The sequence below is a fragment of the Anolis carolinensis genome, unplaced genomic scaffold, assembly GCF_035594765.1.
Source record: "Anolis carolinensis isolate JA03-04 unplaced genomic scaffold, rAnoCar3.1.pri scaffold_7, whole genome shotgun sequence".
In the NCBI taxonomy this organism is placed as follows: Eukaryota; Metazoa; Chordata; class Lepidosauria; order Squamata; family Dactyloidae; genus Anolis; species Anolis carolinensis.
The window spans coordinates 2,935,905-2,949,358 of record NW_026943818.1 but is presented as its reverse complement, the minus strand read 5'-3'; the positions used below and the strand labels follow the sequence as shown (position 1 = coordinate 2,949,358).

At 44.8% G+C, this 13,454-nt stretch overlaps 2 protein-coding genes across 8 annotated transcripts in view; both read left to right on the top strand.

Annotated features, from left to right (window-relative positions):
- ndor1 (NADPH dependent diflavin oxidoreductase 1) overlaps positions 1-13,454 on the top strand; it is a 71,453-nt gene that overhangs the window by 33,647 nt on the left and 24,352 nt on the right. For 4 of the 7 annotated variants that reach the window (XM_062959124.1, XM_062959130.1, XM_062959127.1 and 1 more), the window contains one exon: positions 1,113-1,278. In XM_062959124.1, coding sequence (XP_062815194.1) covers positions 1,113-1,278 — 166 coding nt within the window. Of the gene's footprint in view, positions 1-1,112; positions 1,313-10,580; positions 11,646-13,454 lie in introns of those variants that run through there. The other 3 variants (XM_062959129.1, XM_062959126.1, XM_062959125.1) reach the window with 2 other exon arrangements.
- Positions 7,679-9,868, top strand: LOC134292988 (uncharacterized). Its single transcript, XM_062959005.1, has 2 exons — positions 7,679-8,144; positions 8,208-9,868. Exons 1-2 carry the CDS (start codon positions 7,679-7,681, stop codon positions 8,810-8,812), a joined length of 1,071 nt encoding a protein of 356 aa, XP_062815075.1. The 3' UTR covers positions 8,813-9,868.

The window sequence follows — 13,454 nt, the reverse complement described above, 5'->3', positions numbered from 1 at the left end:
TGTGTAGTATTATTATTATTATTATTATTATTATTATTATTATTATTTGAAACACAACAAGATGAGTCCACAGTAGACACTCTGCTGGCTGTTGAATTGGATCACACGTCGGACCCTTCCCAAGTGTCTAGGACTGTGTAGTATTATTATTATTATTATTATTATTATTATTCTTTGAAACACAACAAGATGAGTCCGCAACAGACACTCTGCTAGCTGTTGAATTGGATCACACGTCGGACCCTTCCCAAGTGTCTAGGACTGTGTGTTATTGTTGTTGTTGTTGTTATTCTTTAAAACACAACAAGATGTGTCCACATCAGACACTCTACTGGCTGTTGAATTGGATCACACGTCCAATTCAAGTGTCCCAAGTGTCTAGGACTGTGTATTATTATTTTTTATTATTATTATTATTATTATTATTATTATTATTATTATTATTATTATTATTATTATTTGAAACACAACAGACACTGCTGGCTGTTGAATTGGATCACACATCAGACCCTTCCCAAGTGTCCCTATATTATTATTATTATTATTATTATTATTATTATTATTATTATTATTATTATTATTATTATTATTATTATTAGATCCTCCAGGGAAGGAGCAGAACCATAGAACCATAGTTGGAAGAGATCATAAGGGGCCGTCCAGTCCCGCCCTCTTCTGCCAGGCAGGAAGGCACCATCCAAGCCATCCCGACAGATGGCCATCCAGCCTGTTCTTAATATATCTCTGTGAGTGGCTCAGTGCCAGGCTGGCTTCCTTTTTGACCTGCTTCCTTGCAAGAGTGTTGCAGGGAACTGAGTTCCCTGAGTCAGCCGGCCTCTCTCCTTGGGCTTCCTTGGGATGCCAAGGCTGGTTCGGGTGGCAACTATGGGCCGTCTGTGTCACGGAAACCTCCACCGGTTTCCCTGCGTGAGCCAGTTTTCTGGGGCAAACGGGTTCTTCAACGTTCTTGGAGGCCCCGTCAGCCCTTGGGGAAGAAGCCAACCTGAGAGAACGGGAACCATGCTTTGCACCTGGGCTTCCATCTTCCAACCAGACTGACTCTCAGGAGTTTTGCAACCACAGTCAATCACAGCCCCCGCTTCCCTTTCTAGGAACGCCAAGCAGATGCCGGAGGGGGTGTCCAATGCCTTGGTCTCCGTCTTCCAGTCGGAAGGAGGCCTCTCTGCTCCGGAAGCCCAGGAATATCTCCAAAACATGGAACGCGAGGGCCGCTTCCAGGCCGAGACCTGGTCTTGAATGGACCTTGCGGAGACCCAGGTCAGGACCAATAAATCTAAACTAGTGCCATTGATCTTCCTACTGGATTTTGGTTTGTTTGTTTACATTGCTATACCGCTTTTCTCACCCCTGGGGGGGACTCAAAACGGTTTGCAGCTAAGGAAATGGCAAGATTCAATGCCTCCCATATGTCAAATAAAACATCACAAATCTAAGATAGCATATCACTGTGAACTAAAACCATTACAACTCAAAACTTTAGACATAAACATAAAACATTTTTATCTCGCCTTTCCCCACTCCAGGGCCCAAGGCAGCTAACAGCATTTGTAAAATACACACAATACGAACATTAAAGCAATCTATCTATATATATAAAAGAGTGATGGCATCATGGCAGCGGACAAAACAACAGAAGTAAACACCCCACAACGTCGAAAATTGACATCACAACCCCTCATCCTTTCCTCTAGGTTGATACAACAAAAAGAAAAGAAAAATAAAGTCCTAATTAGAGGGAGAGGAATAATTGTTTTTATCCAATTGCTGCCAGTTAGAAGGCTAAGCTCCCCCACTTGGTCTCCTAGCAACCCACTCAGCCCAGGGGACCCTTTACCTTAACTACCACCAATTCCTTAATACTTTATTTCTCATACCACCATATGCGTGGCCGGGCACAGCTAGTATATATATAAAAGGGTAATGAAATTTCGGCCTAGGACAAAACGACACATCCCAGAAACACTAAACTTGGCAACACAAACCCTCATCCATGCCTCTACGTTCATACAACAAAAAGAAAAGAAAAATAAAGTCCTAATTAGAGGGAGAGGAATAATTGTTTTTTATCCAATTGCTGCCAGTTACAAGGCTAAACTCTGCCCACTTGGTCTCCTAGCAACCTACTCAGCCCAGGGGACAGGCACAGTTAGGCCTCAGACCTCTTCCACACTGCCTATAAGATACAGATTATCTGATTTTAACTGGATTATATGGCAGTGTAGACTCAAGGCCCTTTCACACAGCTATTTTACCCATTTATAATCTTATATTATCTGCTTTGAACTGGATTATCTTGAGTCCACACTGCCAGATAATTCACTTCAGTGTGCATTTTATACAGCTGTATAGAAGGGGCCTCATATAATCCTGTTCTAAGCAGATAATATAAGATTATAAATATACAGTAGAGTCTCATTTATCCAACATAAACAGGCCAGCAGAACATTGGATAAGCGAATATGTTGGATAATAAGGAAGGATTACGGAAAAGCCTATTAAAAATCAAATTAGATTATGATTTTACAAATTAAGCACCAAAGCATCATGTTATACAACACATTTGACAGAAAAAATAGTTCAGTACGCAGTAATGCTATGTAGTAATTACTGTATTTACGAATTTAGCACCAAATATCATGATGTATTGAAAACATTGACTACAAAAATGCGTTGGATAATCCAAAATGTTGGATAAGTGAGTGTTGGATAAGTGAGACTCTACTGAATAATAAAATGTGATATACCCTTATATACTTGAGTATAAGCCAACCCGAATATAAGCCGAGGCACCTAATTTTACCACAAAAACACCTGGGAAAACATTGACTCCAGTATAAGCCGAGGGTGGTAAATTTCAGATATAAAAATAGATAGCAATAAAATTACATTAATTGAGGCATCAGTAAGTTCAATGTTTTTGAATATTTGCATAAAGCTCTAATTTAAGATAAGACTGTCCAACTCTGAATCATCATTCTCATCTTCTTCAATGTAAATATGCTTATGTATCCTTTTAATAATAATAGAGTGAAATAATGAATATAATAATAATAAATGCAGTAAAATAAATGTAAAAGTAACAATAATAGAGTAAAATAATAAATGTAATAATAATAATTAAGAGAGTAAAATAATAAATGTAACAATACCAATAATAATAATAGAGAAAAATAATAAATATACCATATATTTATGGTATTTCGAATAACAATTCGAATAGGCTTTCGAATAACAATTAGCAGCATTAATTGGAACTCAATTGACAGACCCAGTCCTTTGAATTTGAACACACCCATTTTAGAATGTATTTTAGAATGTTTTTATGAATGTTGACATAAGTTATAAATTTTAAATTGATTTATAGTGCACTAGCTGTGCCCGGCCACGCGTTGCTGTGGCAAAGTGGTGGTGGTATTGGTTAAAAATTGTTGTGTAATTTTTATTTGACGTTATTTGTATTTTTTAATTAATTTTATTGTAAGTTATCTTTTTTATTTATTATATTTTATTATTTTCTTGTATTATTTTTAGTTATTTTCTCTTATTATAGTATTTTATTGTATTAATTTTTTTAGTGTTTTTAATTTTTTTTTAGTGTTTTTTATTATTTTTTATTGGGTTGCTAGGAGACCAAGTTGGAGGAGCTTAGCCTTCTAACTGGCAGCAATTGGCTAAAAGCAATTATTCCTCTCTCTCTAATTAGGACTTTATTTTTTTTTTCTTTTTGTTGTATCAACCTAGAGGCGTGGATGATGGGTTGTGTTGTCAAATTTCGAGGTTGGGGGGGCCTGTAGTTTTGTTGTTTTGTGGGTCGCCGTGATGCCATCACTCTTTTATATATATAGAAGATATAATTTTTATATGTGTGCTTATTGTAAGCCGCCCTGAGTCCCCTCTCGGGTGAGAAGGGCAGGATATAAATGTTGTAATAATAAATAAATAAATAAATAAATACTTGAATATAAGCCGACCTGAATATAAACCCACCAGGACCCTCACCCGAGTATAAGCCAACGAGGTTTTTTTTCAGTTCTGAAAAACCAGGCGTATACTCGAGTATATACAGTATAATAAAATGTGATATATATCTTATATAGATAATGTGTATAGATAATGTGTGTATAGACACACCTTCTCCATAACCATAGATAATGTGTGTATAGACACACCTTCTCCATTTCTTTTTGTTGTATCAACCTAGAGCCGTGGATGATGGGTTGTGTTGTCAAATTTCGAGGTTGGGGGGGCCTGTAGTTTTGTTGTTTTGTGGGTCGCCGTGATGCCATCACTCTTTTATATATATAGATTATATCATTTTTATATGTGTGCTTATTGTAAGCCGCCCTGAGTCCCCTCTCGGGTGAGAAGGGCAGGATATAAATGTTGTAATAATAAATAAATAAATACTTGAATATAAGCCGACCTGAATATAAACCCACCAGGAACCTCACCTGAGTATAAGCCGAGGAGGGTTTTTTTTGTTCTGAAAAACCAGGCTTATACTCGAGTATATGCAGTATAATAAAATGTGATATATATCTTATATAGATAATGTGTATAGATCAGGGGTCCCCAAACTAAGGCCCGGGGGCCGGATGCGGCCCTCCAAGGTCATTGACCTGGCCCCTGCCCTAAACCTTAGACTTAGGGTTCACCTTAGTCTACCTGGTCTTTGGAGGTCTTTTTGCTTATCTATGGGCTTATGAGATCGTCTAGATGGTCTTTGAAGGTCTCTTTGCTTAGCTATGGCCTTATGAAACCATCTAGATGGCTTTTAGAGGTCACTTTCCTTACCTATGGTCCTATGAGACCATCTAGATGGCCTTTGAGGGTCCTTTTCCTTACCTATGGTTTTATGAGATTATCTAGATGGCCTTTGGGGCCCCCTTTCCTTACCTATGGTCTTATGATCATCTAGATCAGGGGTCCCCAAACTAAGGCCCATGGGCTTCAAAGGTGATTGACCTGGCCTCTGTCCTAAACTTTAGACTTAGGGTTGACCTAAGTCTGAAATGACTTGAAGGCACACAACAACAACAACAATATTTCATCCTAGTCCGGCCCCCTAACAGTCTGAGGGACTGTGAAACAGCCCTCCACTTTAAAAGTTTGGGGACCCTTGGTATAGATAATGTGTGTATAGACACACCTTCTCCATAACGCAGAGGTATATGGGAGGTGCCAGAGAAGAAAGTGGGGTGCTGCATGACCTCTGGGTGCCCTCTCCTCCCAACGGACTGGCTCTCTTGCATTCCTCTTCCTCCTCCTCCTGCCATCCACTTCCTCTTGCGGAGGAGTCATTGAGCCCAGGCCGGTAAATCAGGAATGCCTGACCCAGATCCGTTCCGTCCTGCCTAATAAGTGGAGCAAATGGGTCGGACGAACAATGATGCTGCCCTTGTGCCAAGGGAGGAGGCTGACCTTATACAAGGAGGGTCCTGGGACCCCCTCAAGGCCCCTCTGGTTCCCTGCCCTCCGTCGATTTCTCTTTTGTGGGAGCCCAGTGGGCCTCAAAGTCCTGATCTGGGGTCGGTGGGGATATCTTGGCTGTCCTTCAAGGGCTATATGCACAGATGTCTATTATATACAGCAAAACGAAAAAAAGGAAAAATGTGGTGCCTAATATAACACAAAGCAAGTTATGTTACAGTTATACACTTCTATTGCAATACAATCACTTATATTATGATTGTAACATCAATCTATATATTCAAAACTGTATAGGTAAGTGAATGTAATAGATGGATTAAACATATATAAATAGGGTACCTGCACTGCATTATATGGTGTTTGTTTATATTGATACTATACATAAGTCTACCATTATTTATTATTCAGTGTGTTAAAGTGCTGAGCTGCTGAACTTATTTATTATTATTATTATTTTTTAAAATACATTTCTATCTCACCCTTCTCACCCCGAAGGGGACTCAGAACGGCTTACAAATTAAATTTACATACAATATTATATTATTAGCATAGCACAATACTGGCAATAACTATATTGTACTATATTGATATATGTAATTTTATTATTAATATTACATATAATATATAATAAACATTATTATATTGTATTATTAGTATTACATTGTATTACAAAATAATATTATTAATATTATATGCATATACGACATATTATAATATTATATATTATTGTACATTTATATATATATATAGGTACATGTGTATATATGTATGTGTGTACATAGACACACACACACACACACACACATGTATGTATGTGTATATATATATATATATATATATATATATATATATATATATATAAAAAAGAGTGATGGCATCAGGGCAGCGGACAAAACAACAAAACTACAGGCCCCCCAACCTCGAAATTTGACAACACAACCCATAATTCACGGCTCTAGGTTGATACAACAAAAAGAAAAGAAAAATAAAGTCCTAATTACAGGGAGAGGAATAATAGTTTTTATCCAATTGCTGCCAGTTTGAAGGCTAAGCTCCGCCCACTTGGTCTCCTAGCAACCTACTCAGCCCAGGGGACAGGCACAGTTAGGCCTCACTTAGGCCTCTTCCACAGATTATCAGATTTTAACTGGATTCTATGGCAGTGTAGACTCAAGGCCCTTCCACACAGCTATATAACCCATTTATAATCTTATATTATCTGCTTTGAACTGGATTATCTTGATGCCACACTGCCATATAATCCACTTCAGTGTGCATACTAAACATAAAGACAACCATACAACAGACATTCAATACCACCACTACCTCAACAATTTCTCACCAACACCACCAGACAACGCCACAGCAACGTGTGGCCGGGCACAGCTAGTATATATATATATAATTAGCATATCATGTTACTGAAAGGTCCCAGGTTCAAACCCAGGGAGCGGAGTGAGCGCCCGCTGTTAGCTCCAGCTTCTGCCAACCTAGCAGTTCGAAAACATGCCAATGTGAGTAGATCAATAGCTACCGCTCCGGCGGGAAGGTAACGGCGCTCCATGCAGTCATGCCCATGACCACATGACCTTGGAGGTGTCTACGGACAATGCCGGCTCTTCGGCTTAGAAATGGAGATGAGCTCCAGCCTCCAGAGTCAGACATGACTGGACTTAACATCAGGGGAAACCTTTACCTTTTTTACCAAACGAAATGATGTAAGTGGAGGCCCAAGCCCTGCTGTGTCAGAGGCTCGACCTGCACCTTCACCTTGTTTTGGCTGCTGCTGAGGCAGACAGAGGCCGTGCTTGGCACAGGAAGGGGGGAGGAGGAGGTTACCTGGGGCCTCACCTGGGCAGGTGGCTCCGCCCCTCACCTGCTCTGGCCTGATTCGCTCTGCGCCCTGCAAGCGGACACACCTGGCCCCGCCTGGGAATGGCCAGCCAGCCAGCCGCCTTCCTTCTTTCCTTCTTGTCTTCCATCCCTCTGAGTTGGCAGTCATATTTGGCCCACTTCTGAGCAGGTACAGAGGAGCCGAGAGGAAAAACTGGCCTGGCATCTACAGCAGTTCCTTCCGCGGACCCAGACCTTGTGGGGAGATTCCCAAGATGGGAGCTGAGCTGGGGCTGAGCCGGCAGAGGGACCACGGAGGCTGCGGACACTGAGACCGCCACGATGGGGAAGACTCCTTGGGACGGAGCCAGTTCTCGGCCCCAGTTTGGAGGAGATGGAGGCTGCTGGTCTCTGCGGGCAGGAGGTGAAGTTGGAGGGGAAGAAGGCCCTCCCGGAAGCGGAAATGGTGGTGCCAATGGTGAGCTGCCCTCCAGGCCAAGGTGGGTCCATCATGGCAGAGGAGGAGGATGGAGAAGAGAAGGACCGAAGGGCTGAGGAGCGGGAACCTCTTCTGGGCCTCACTGTTTCGTTATCCCCATCTCGCCCTGACTTGGAAGGCCCTCTGCGCAGTGCCAACATTGCAGAGGCTGGGCAGGGGCTTGCTTTGGGGGACAGCACAGGAGCAGAGACTCTGGTTGGCACCTTGAAGGATGCAGTGCTGCAGAGAGGACAGCAAGGAGAAACGGAGGAGATTGTAAACAAACACGAGACTACGGAGGAAGAAACCAAAGAGGAGGAGGAGGGAGTGGCATTGGAATCGTGCTGCATCCAGATGGAGGAGCCGCTTGAGGAAGTGGAGTGTCCCATCTGCATGAAGCCCTACGAGGCGGAGGAGTCCAAAGAAGAGGAGAAGGGGACCCCAGTGGAAGAGGAGGAGGAGGGGGCAGCAGTGGCATTGGACTCCCCTTGCATCCCAGTGGAAGAGGAGCCAGAGTGTCCTATTTGCACGGAGCCCTACGACCAGGAGGCCCACCGCCCGGCCCCCCTGAACTGCGGCCACGTCCTCTGCGGCCGGTGCCTGCGGGCCATCCTGGAGGCGGGCAGTGCCGCCGACATCGGCCGGGTGCGCTGCCCCATCTGCCGCCAGAAGACCCCCATGATGGAGTGGGAGATCTGCCGGCTGCAGGAGGAGCTGCTGCTGCTGGGGGCCTCCGAGGGTCCGGCCCAGGAGACCCCTGCGGCGGCCTCCCTCCTCTTCCGCCCGCTGCCCCCTCGGCGCCCGGGCTTCTGGGGCGGCCTGGAGCACCGCTTCCGTGTGCGCTTCCTCACCTCGCGCACCGTGGGCTGCCTGCCCTGCCTGCGCTACCCCCCGGGCCTGGTCCTGCGCCTGGAACGCCTAGAGGGGCGCTGCAAGTGGGGCTTCCGCCTGGCACTCCTGGCCTTGACGGCGGCCGATGCCCTCAGCCTCCTCCTGGTCTTCCTCCCCATCGCGCTCCTGCTCCTCCTCTTCCTCATCATGGACCAGTAGCGGATCTGGACTCACGGCCTCTGGGCCATTCTCTGGCTCAGGTGGGACTGAGCTGATTTGCTCTGGCTGAAGAGAGGAAGCCAAGGAGCCAAGAGGGCCCCCAAGAGGTCCAGTGGGGCTGCCTTGTCTCCTGTCTAGACTTGCGTGACCTTGGAGGTGTCTACGGACAACGCCAGCTCTTCGGCTTAGAAATGGAGATGAGCACCAACCCCCAGAGTCAGACACCACTGGACTTAATTTCACATGCAAATGTGAGTAGATCAATAGGTACTGCTCTGGCGGGAAGGTAACAGCGCTCCATGCAGTCATGCCAGTGGCCACATGATCTTGGAGGTGTCTACAGACAACGTTGGCTCTTGAGCTTAGAAATGGAGATGAGCACCAACTCCTAGAGTCAGACACAACTGGACTTAATGTCACATGCAAATGTGAGTAGATCAATAGGTACTTCTCCAGCGGGAGGTAATGGTGGAGCTCGATGCAGTCATGCCAGTGGCCACATGATCTTGGAGGTGTCTACAGACAACGCCCGCTCTTCGGTTTAGAAATGGAGATGAGCACCAATTCCTAGAGTCAGACACAACTGGACTTAATGTCACATGCAAATGTGAGTAGATCATTAGGTACTGCTCCAGCGCTCCATGCAGTCATGCCTTTGGCCACATGACCTTGGAGGTGTCTACGGACAACACCGGCTCTTGGGCTTAGAAATGGAGATGAGCACCAACCCCCAGAGTCGGACACGACTGGACTTAGCGTCAGGGGAAACCTTTACCTTTTGCATTCAGTAGCATCGCTCCCAGGACAGGGACTGGATGCAGAGATGCCCGAGGGCACAGGGAAGGGGAGGCAGGCAAACAGTGGTCCTAGACAATGCCTAGCATTCTGCAGCACTGCCTGATGGGAGCTGCAGTCAAGCCACGCCTGGACTCCAAAAGAGTGACACATTGGAAACTTCCCAAAAGTGCAGGAAGTCCTGCAAGGGTCTTGGTTTTGTCATGTGCTGCTGTTTTAATTTTTAATCAGTGTATTTATTATAACAATTTTTAGTATGAATGTGTGGTTTGTGAAAGCATTGTGTTGTCAATGGAAGGATGAAAGGGGATAGGAAAGGAGGGCAGCCCACTCTGCACATGCTCCAGGGAAATAGGGTTGGGAAGCTGACTGTTGCCAGTGAGTCACTGATGGTCACCAGATGAGTTCCTTTCAGGAAAGCAGACTGTTGGAAGGTCTGCCCATGGCCACATTGGGTTCTTTTTCCGGCCACATCCTCAAAGACGCATGAAAATGGATGCGCCTGGCTTGGAAAGAGGCCTCGCCTGCAGCTTTCAGCTCATTTGCTTGTTTACAAGGAGAGCCAAGGCGGCCTAATTGAATCAGAGCCATGCACACGGAAAGCAAGAGGGAAAGGGAGGGGAGGCTGGCAATCAGGCCTGGGCAAACTTTGGCCCTCCAGGTGTTTTGGACTTCAACTCCCACCATTCCTAACAGCCGGTAGGTTGTTAGGAATGGTGGGAGTTGAAGTCCAAAACACCTGGAGGGCCAAAGTTTGCCCAGGCCTGATCTAGATCCACGAGAAGATGATCCAAAGAACCCAGCAACGGGGGCTGCAGTGCGCAGAGAAACAGGAGGAGAGCCTGAACAAAGCATGCCCCCAGGCAGGAAAGGCCAGGAGATGACCCTTTTCAGTGCTAATTAGGGTGATTAACTGCAACATTCACACTGGCCTCCAACTGACAAAGCGTTGGGGTTGTTGTATGTCTTTCAGGCTGTGTGGCCATGCTCCAGAAGTATTCTCTCCTGACGTTTCGCCCACATCTATGGCAGGCATCCTCAGAGGTTGTGAGGCATGGATAAACTAGGTAAGGAAGGTAAATATAGTCCAGGGTGTGACAAGAGTCCTTTTTCAGTTGGAATCCAGCGTTAATGTTGCAATTAATCACCCTAATTAGCATTGGAAAGGTTTGTCTCTTGCCTGGGGAGCATCCTTTGTTCAGAGTCATTAGCCGTCCCTGGGGCTCCTCTGCCCTCAGAGTGTTGCTTCCCATCTACGGTTTTGATTTTTGAGTTTTTTAATAGCCAGATTTTGTTCATTTTCATGGTTTCCTCCTTTCTGTTGAAGTTGTCCACATGCTTGTGGATTTCAATGGCTTCTCTGTGTCATCTGACATGATAGTTGTTGGAGTGGTCAAGCATTTTTGTGTTCTCAAATAATATCCTGTGTCCAGGTTGGTTCATCAAGTGCTCTGTTATGGCTGATTTCTCTGGTTGAGTGAGTCTGCAGTGCTTTGTGCTTTCATGTTCTTTGACTCGTGTTTGGGCAATGCTACATTTGGTGGTCTCTATGTAGACTTGTCCACAGCTGCATGGATATATGTTTACCTTACTTGCCTAGTTTATCCATGCCTCACAACCTCTGAGGATGCCTGCCATAGATGTGGGTGAAACGTTAGGAGAGAATACTTCTAGAACATGGCCATATACCCTGGGAAACATACAACAACATAGAGCCTGCCATTGTCACACACACAATAGTGTTTTGAATCCGACCCCCGCTTGGACCTTCTTCCTTGGCCCATGCTCTCCTTTGTTGTCTTTGCAGATAGGGATGGCTTTAGGGTGGGCCGCGTGGGGGTCTTTCCCCTATATTTTATGCCACACACACTTCCAGCATAGCAAACCATAGGGGGCTCAGTCAGTGGGTGATTTAGCCTGTGTTTTCTGGTCAGTGCCTGCTTTTATTTGGAGATTGATAAGGCTTGTCCTAGTGTAAGCCGCCCCTAGTCCTTCGGGAGATGGAGCAGGGTATAAATAAAGTTTTATTTATTTATTATTGTTATTGTTATTATTATTATGACACAGCAAACAAGATAGATATGTTGGATTTTGTATTATTACTAGCTTTGCCCGGCCACGCGTTGCTGTGGGTTATGCTTTCGGAGTGTTGCTCTTTAATTACTGTCCTGATTTTAGAGATTATATTGTTCTGTATTATTATTAATCGCTTTGAATGCGATTTCCTGCTTCTTGGCAGAATGGGGTTGGACTGGATGGCCCATGAGGTCTCTTCCAACTCTACTATTCTATGATTCTATATCACAGTAATTATTACATATTATATTTATAATCTTATCTGCTTAGAACTGGATTATATGAGGCCCCTTCTTCACAGCTGTATAAAATGCACACTGAAGTGGATTATATGGCAGTGTGGAGACAAGATAATCCAATGCAAAGCAGATAATATAAGATTATAAATGGGTTATATAGCTGTGTGGAAGGGCCTTGAGTCTACACTGCCATATAATCCAGTTAAAATCAGAGAATCTGTGGAACAGGCCGAGGCCTAAGTCTGCCTGTCCCCTGGGCTGAGTTGGTTGCTAGGAGACCAAGTGGGCAGAGATTAGTCCTCTAACTGGCAGCAATTGGATAAAAACAATTATTGCTCTCCCTCTAATTAGGACTTTATTTTTCTTTTCTTTTTGTTGTATCAACCTAGAGGCGTGGATGATGGGTTGTGTTGTCAAATTTCGAGGTTGGGGGGCCTGTAGTTTTGTTGTTTTGTGGGTCGCCGTGATGCCATCACTCATTTATATATATAGATTATTATTATTATAGGTAGGAGCCTCCGGTGGCCTAGGGGATAAAAGCCTCATGACTTGAAGGTTGAGTTGCTGACCTGAAGGCTGCCAGGTTCAAATCCCACCTGGGGAGAGCACGGATGAGCTCCCTCTATCAGCTCCAGCTCCATGCGGGGACATGAGAGAAGCCTCCCACAAGGATGGTAAAAACATCAAAACATCTGGGCGTCCCCTGGGCAACGTCCTTGCAGACGGCCAATTCTCTCACTCCAGAAGCAACTCTGGTTGCTCCTGACACACACACAAAAAAATTATAGGTGACTCAGTGTGTTAAAGCTCTGAGCTGCTGAACTTGCAAACCGAAAGGTCCCAGGTTCAAATCTGGGGAGCGGAGTGAGCACCCGCTGTTAGCTCCAGCTCCTGCCAACCTAGCAGTTTGAAAAAATGCCAATGTGAGTAGATCAATAGGTACCGCTCCAGCGGGAAGGTAACGGCACTCCAAGCAGTCATGCTGGCCACATGACCTTGGAGGTGTCTACGGACAACGCCGGCTCTTCAGCTTAGAAATGGAGATGAGCACCAACCCCCAGAGTCAGACATGACTGGACTTAACGTCAGGGGAAACCTTTACCTTTTACTAAGGCTTGTCCCAGTGTAAGCGGCCCCAAGTAATTCAGGAGATGGAGCAGGGTATAAATAAATATATTATTATTATTATTATTATTATTATTATTATTATTATTATTATTACTATAGGAGCAGCATCTTGGGATAACAATGTCTGCGATGGCCAGCTGGGTTTCCTTGCTTCGTGGGCCCAAAGCTGTGGGTCATGAAGCCCTCCCTGAATCTATGTGGGGCAGCCGGTGTTGCTCTAGACTTGTTTTGGGTCAGGCAAACTCCGAGACTCAAGGACCATGGAGGAGACTGGTCCCACCACTTTCCCTGCTGGTTTTGCCCCTTTCTCCCCATTAGGACCACACTGCTGGGGGGCAGGATTTTAAATCCAAGGCTATCCAACAGTCCCCTCTGTTTACCCAATTACTTCTCCCTCTTCTCTT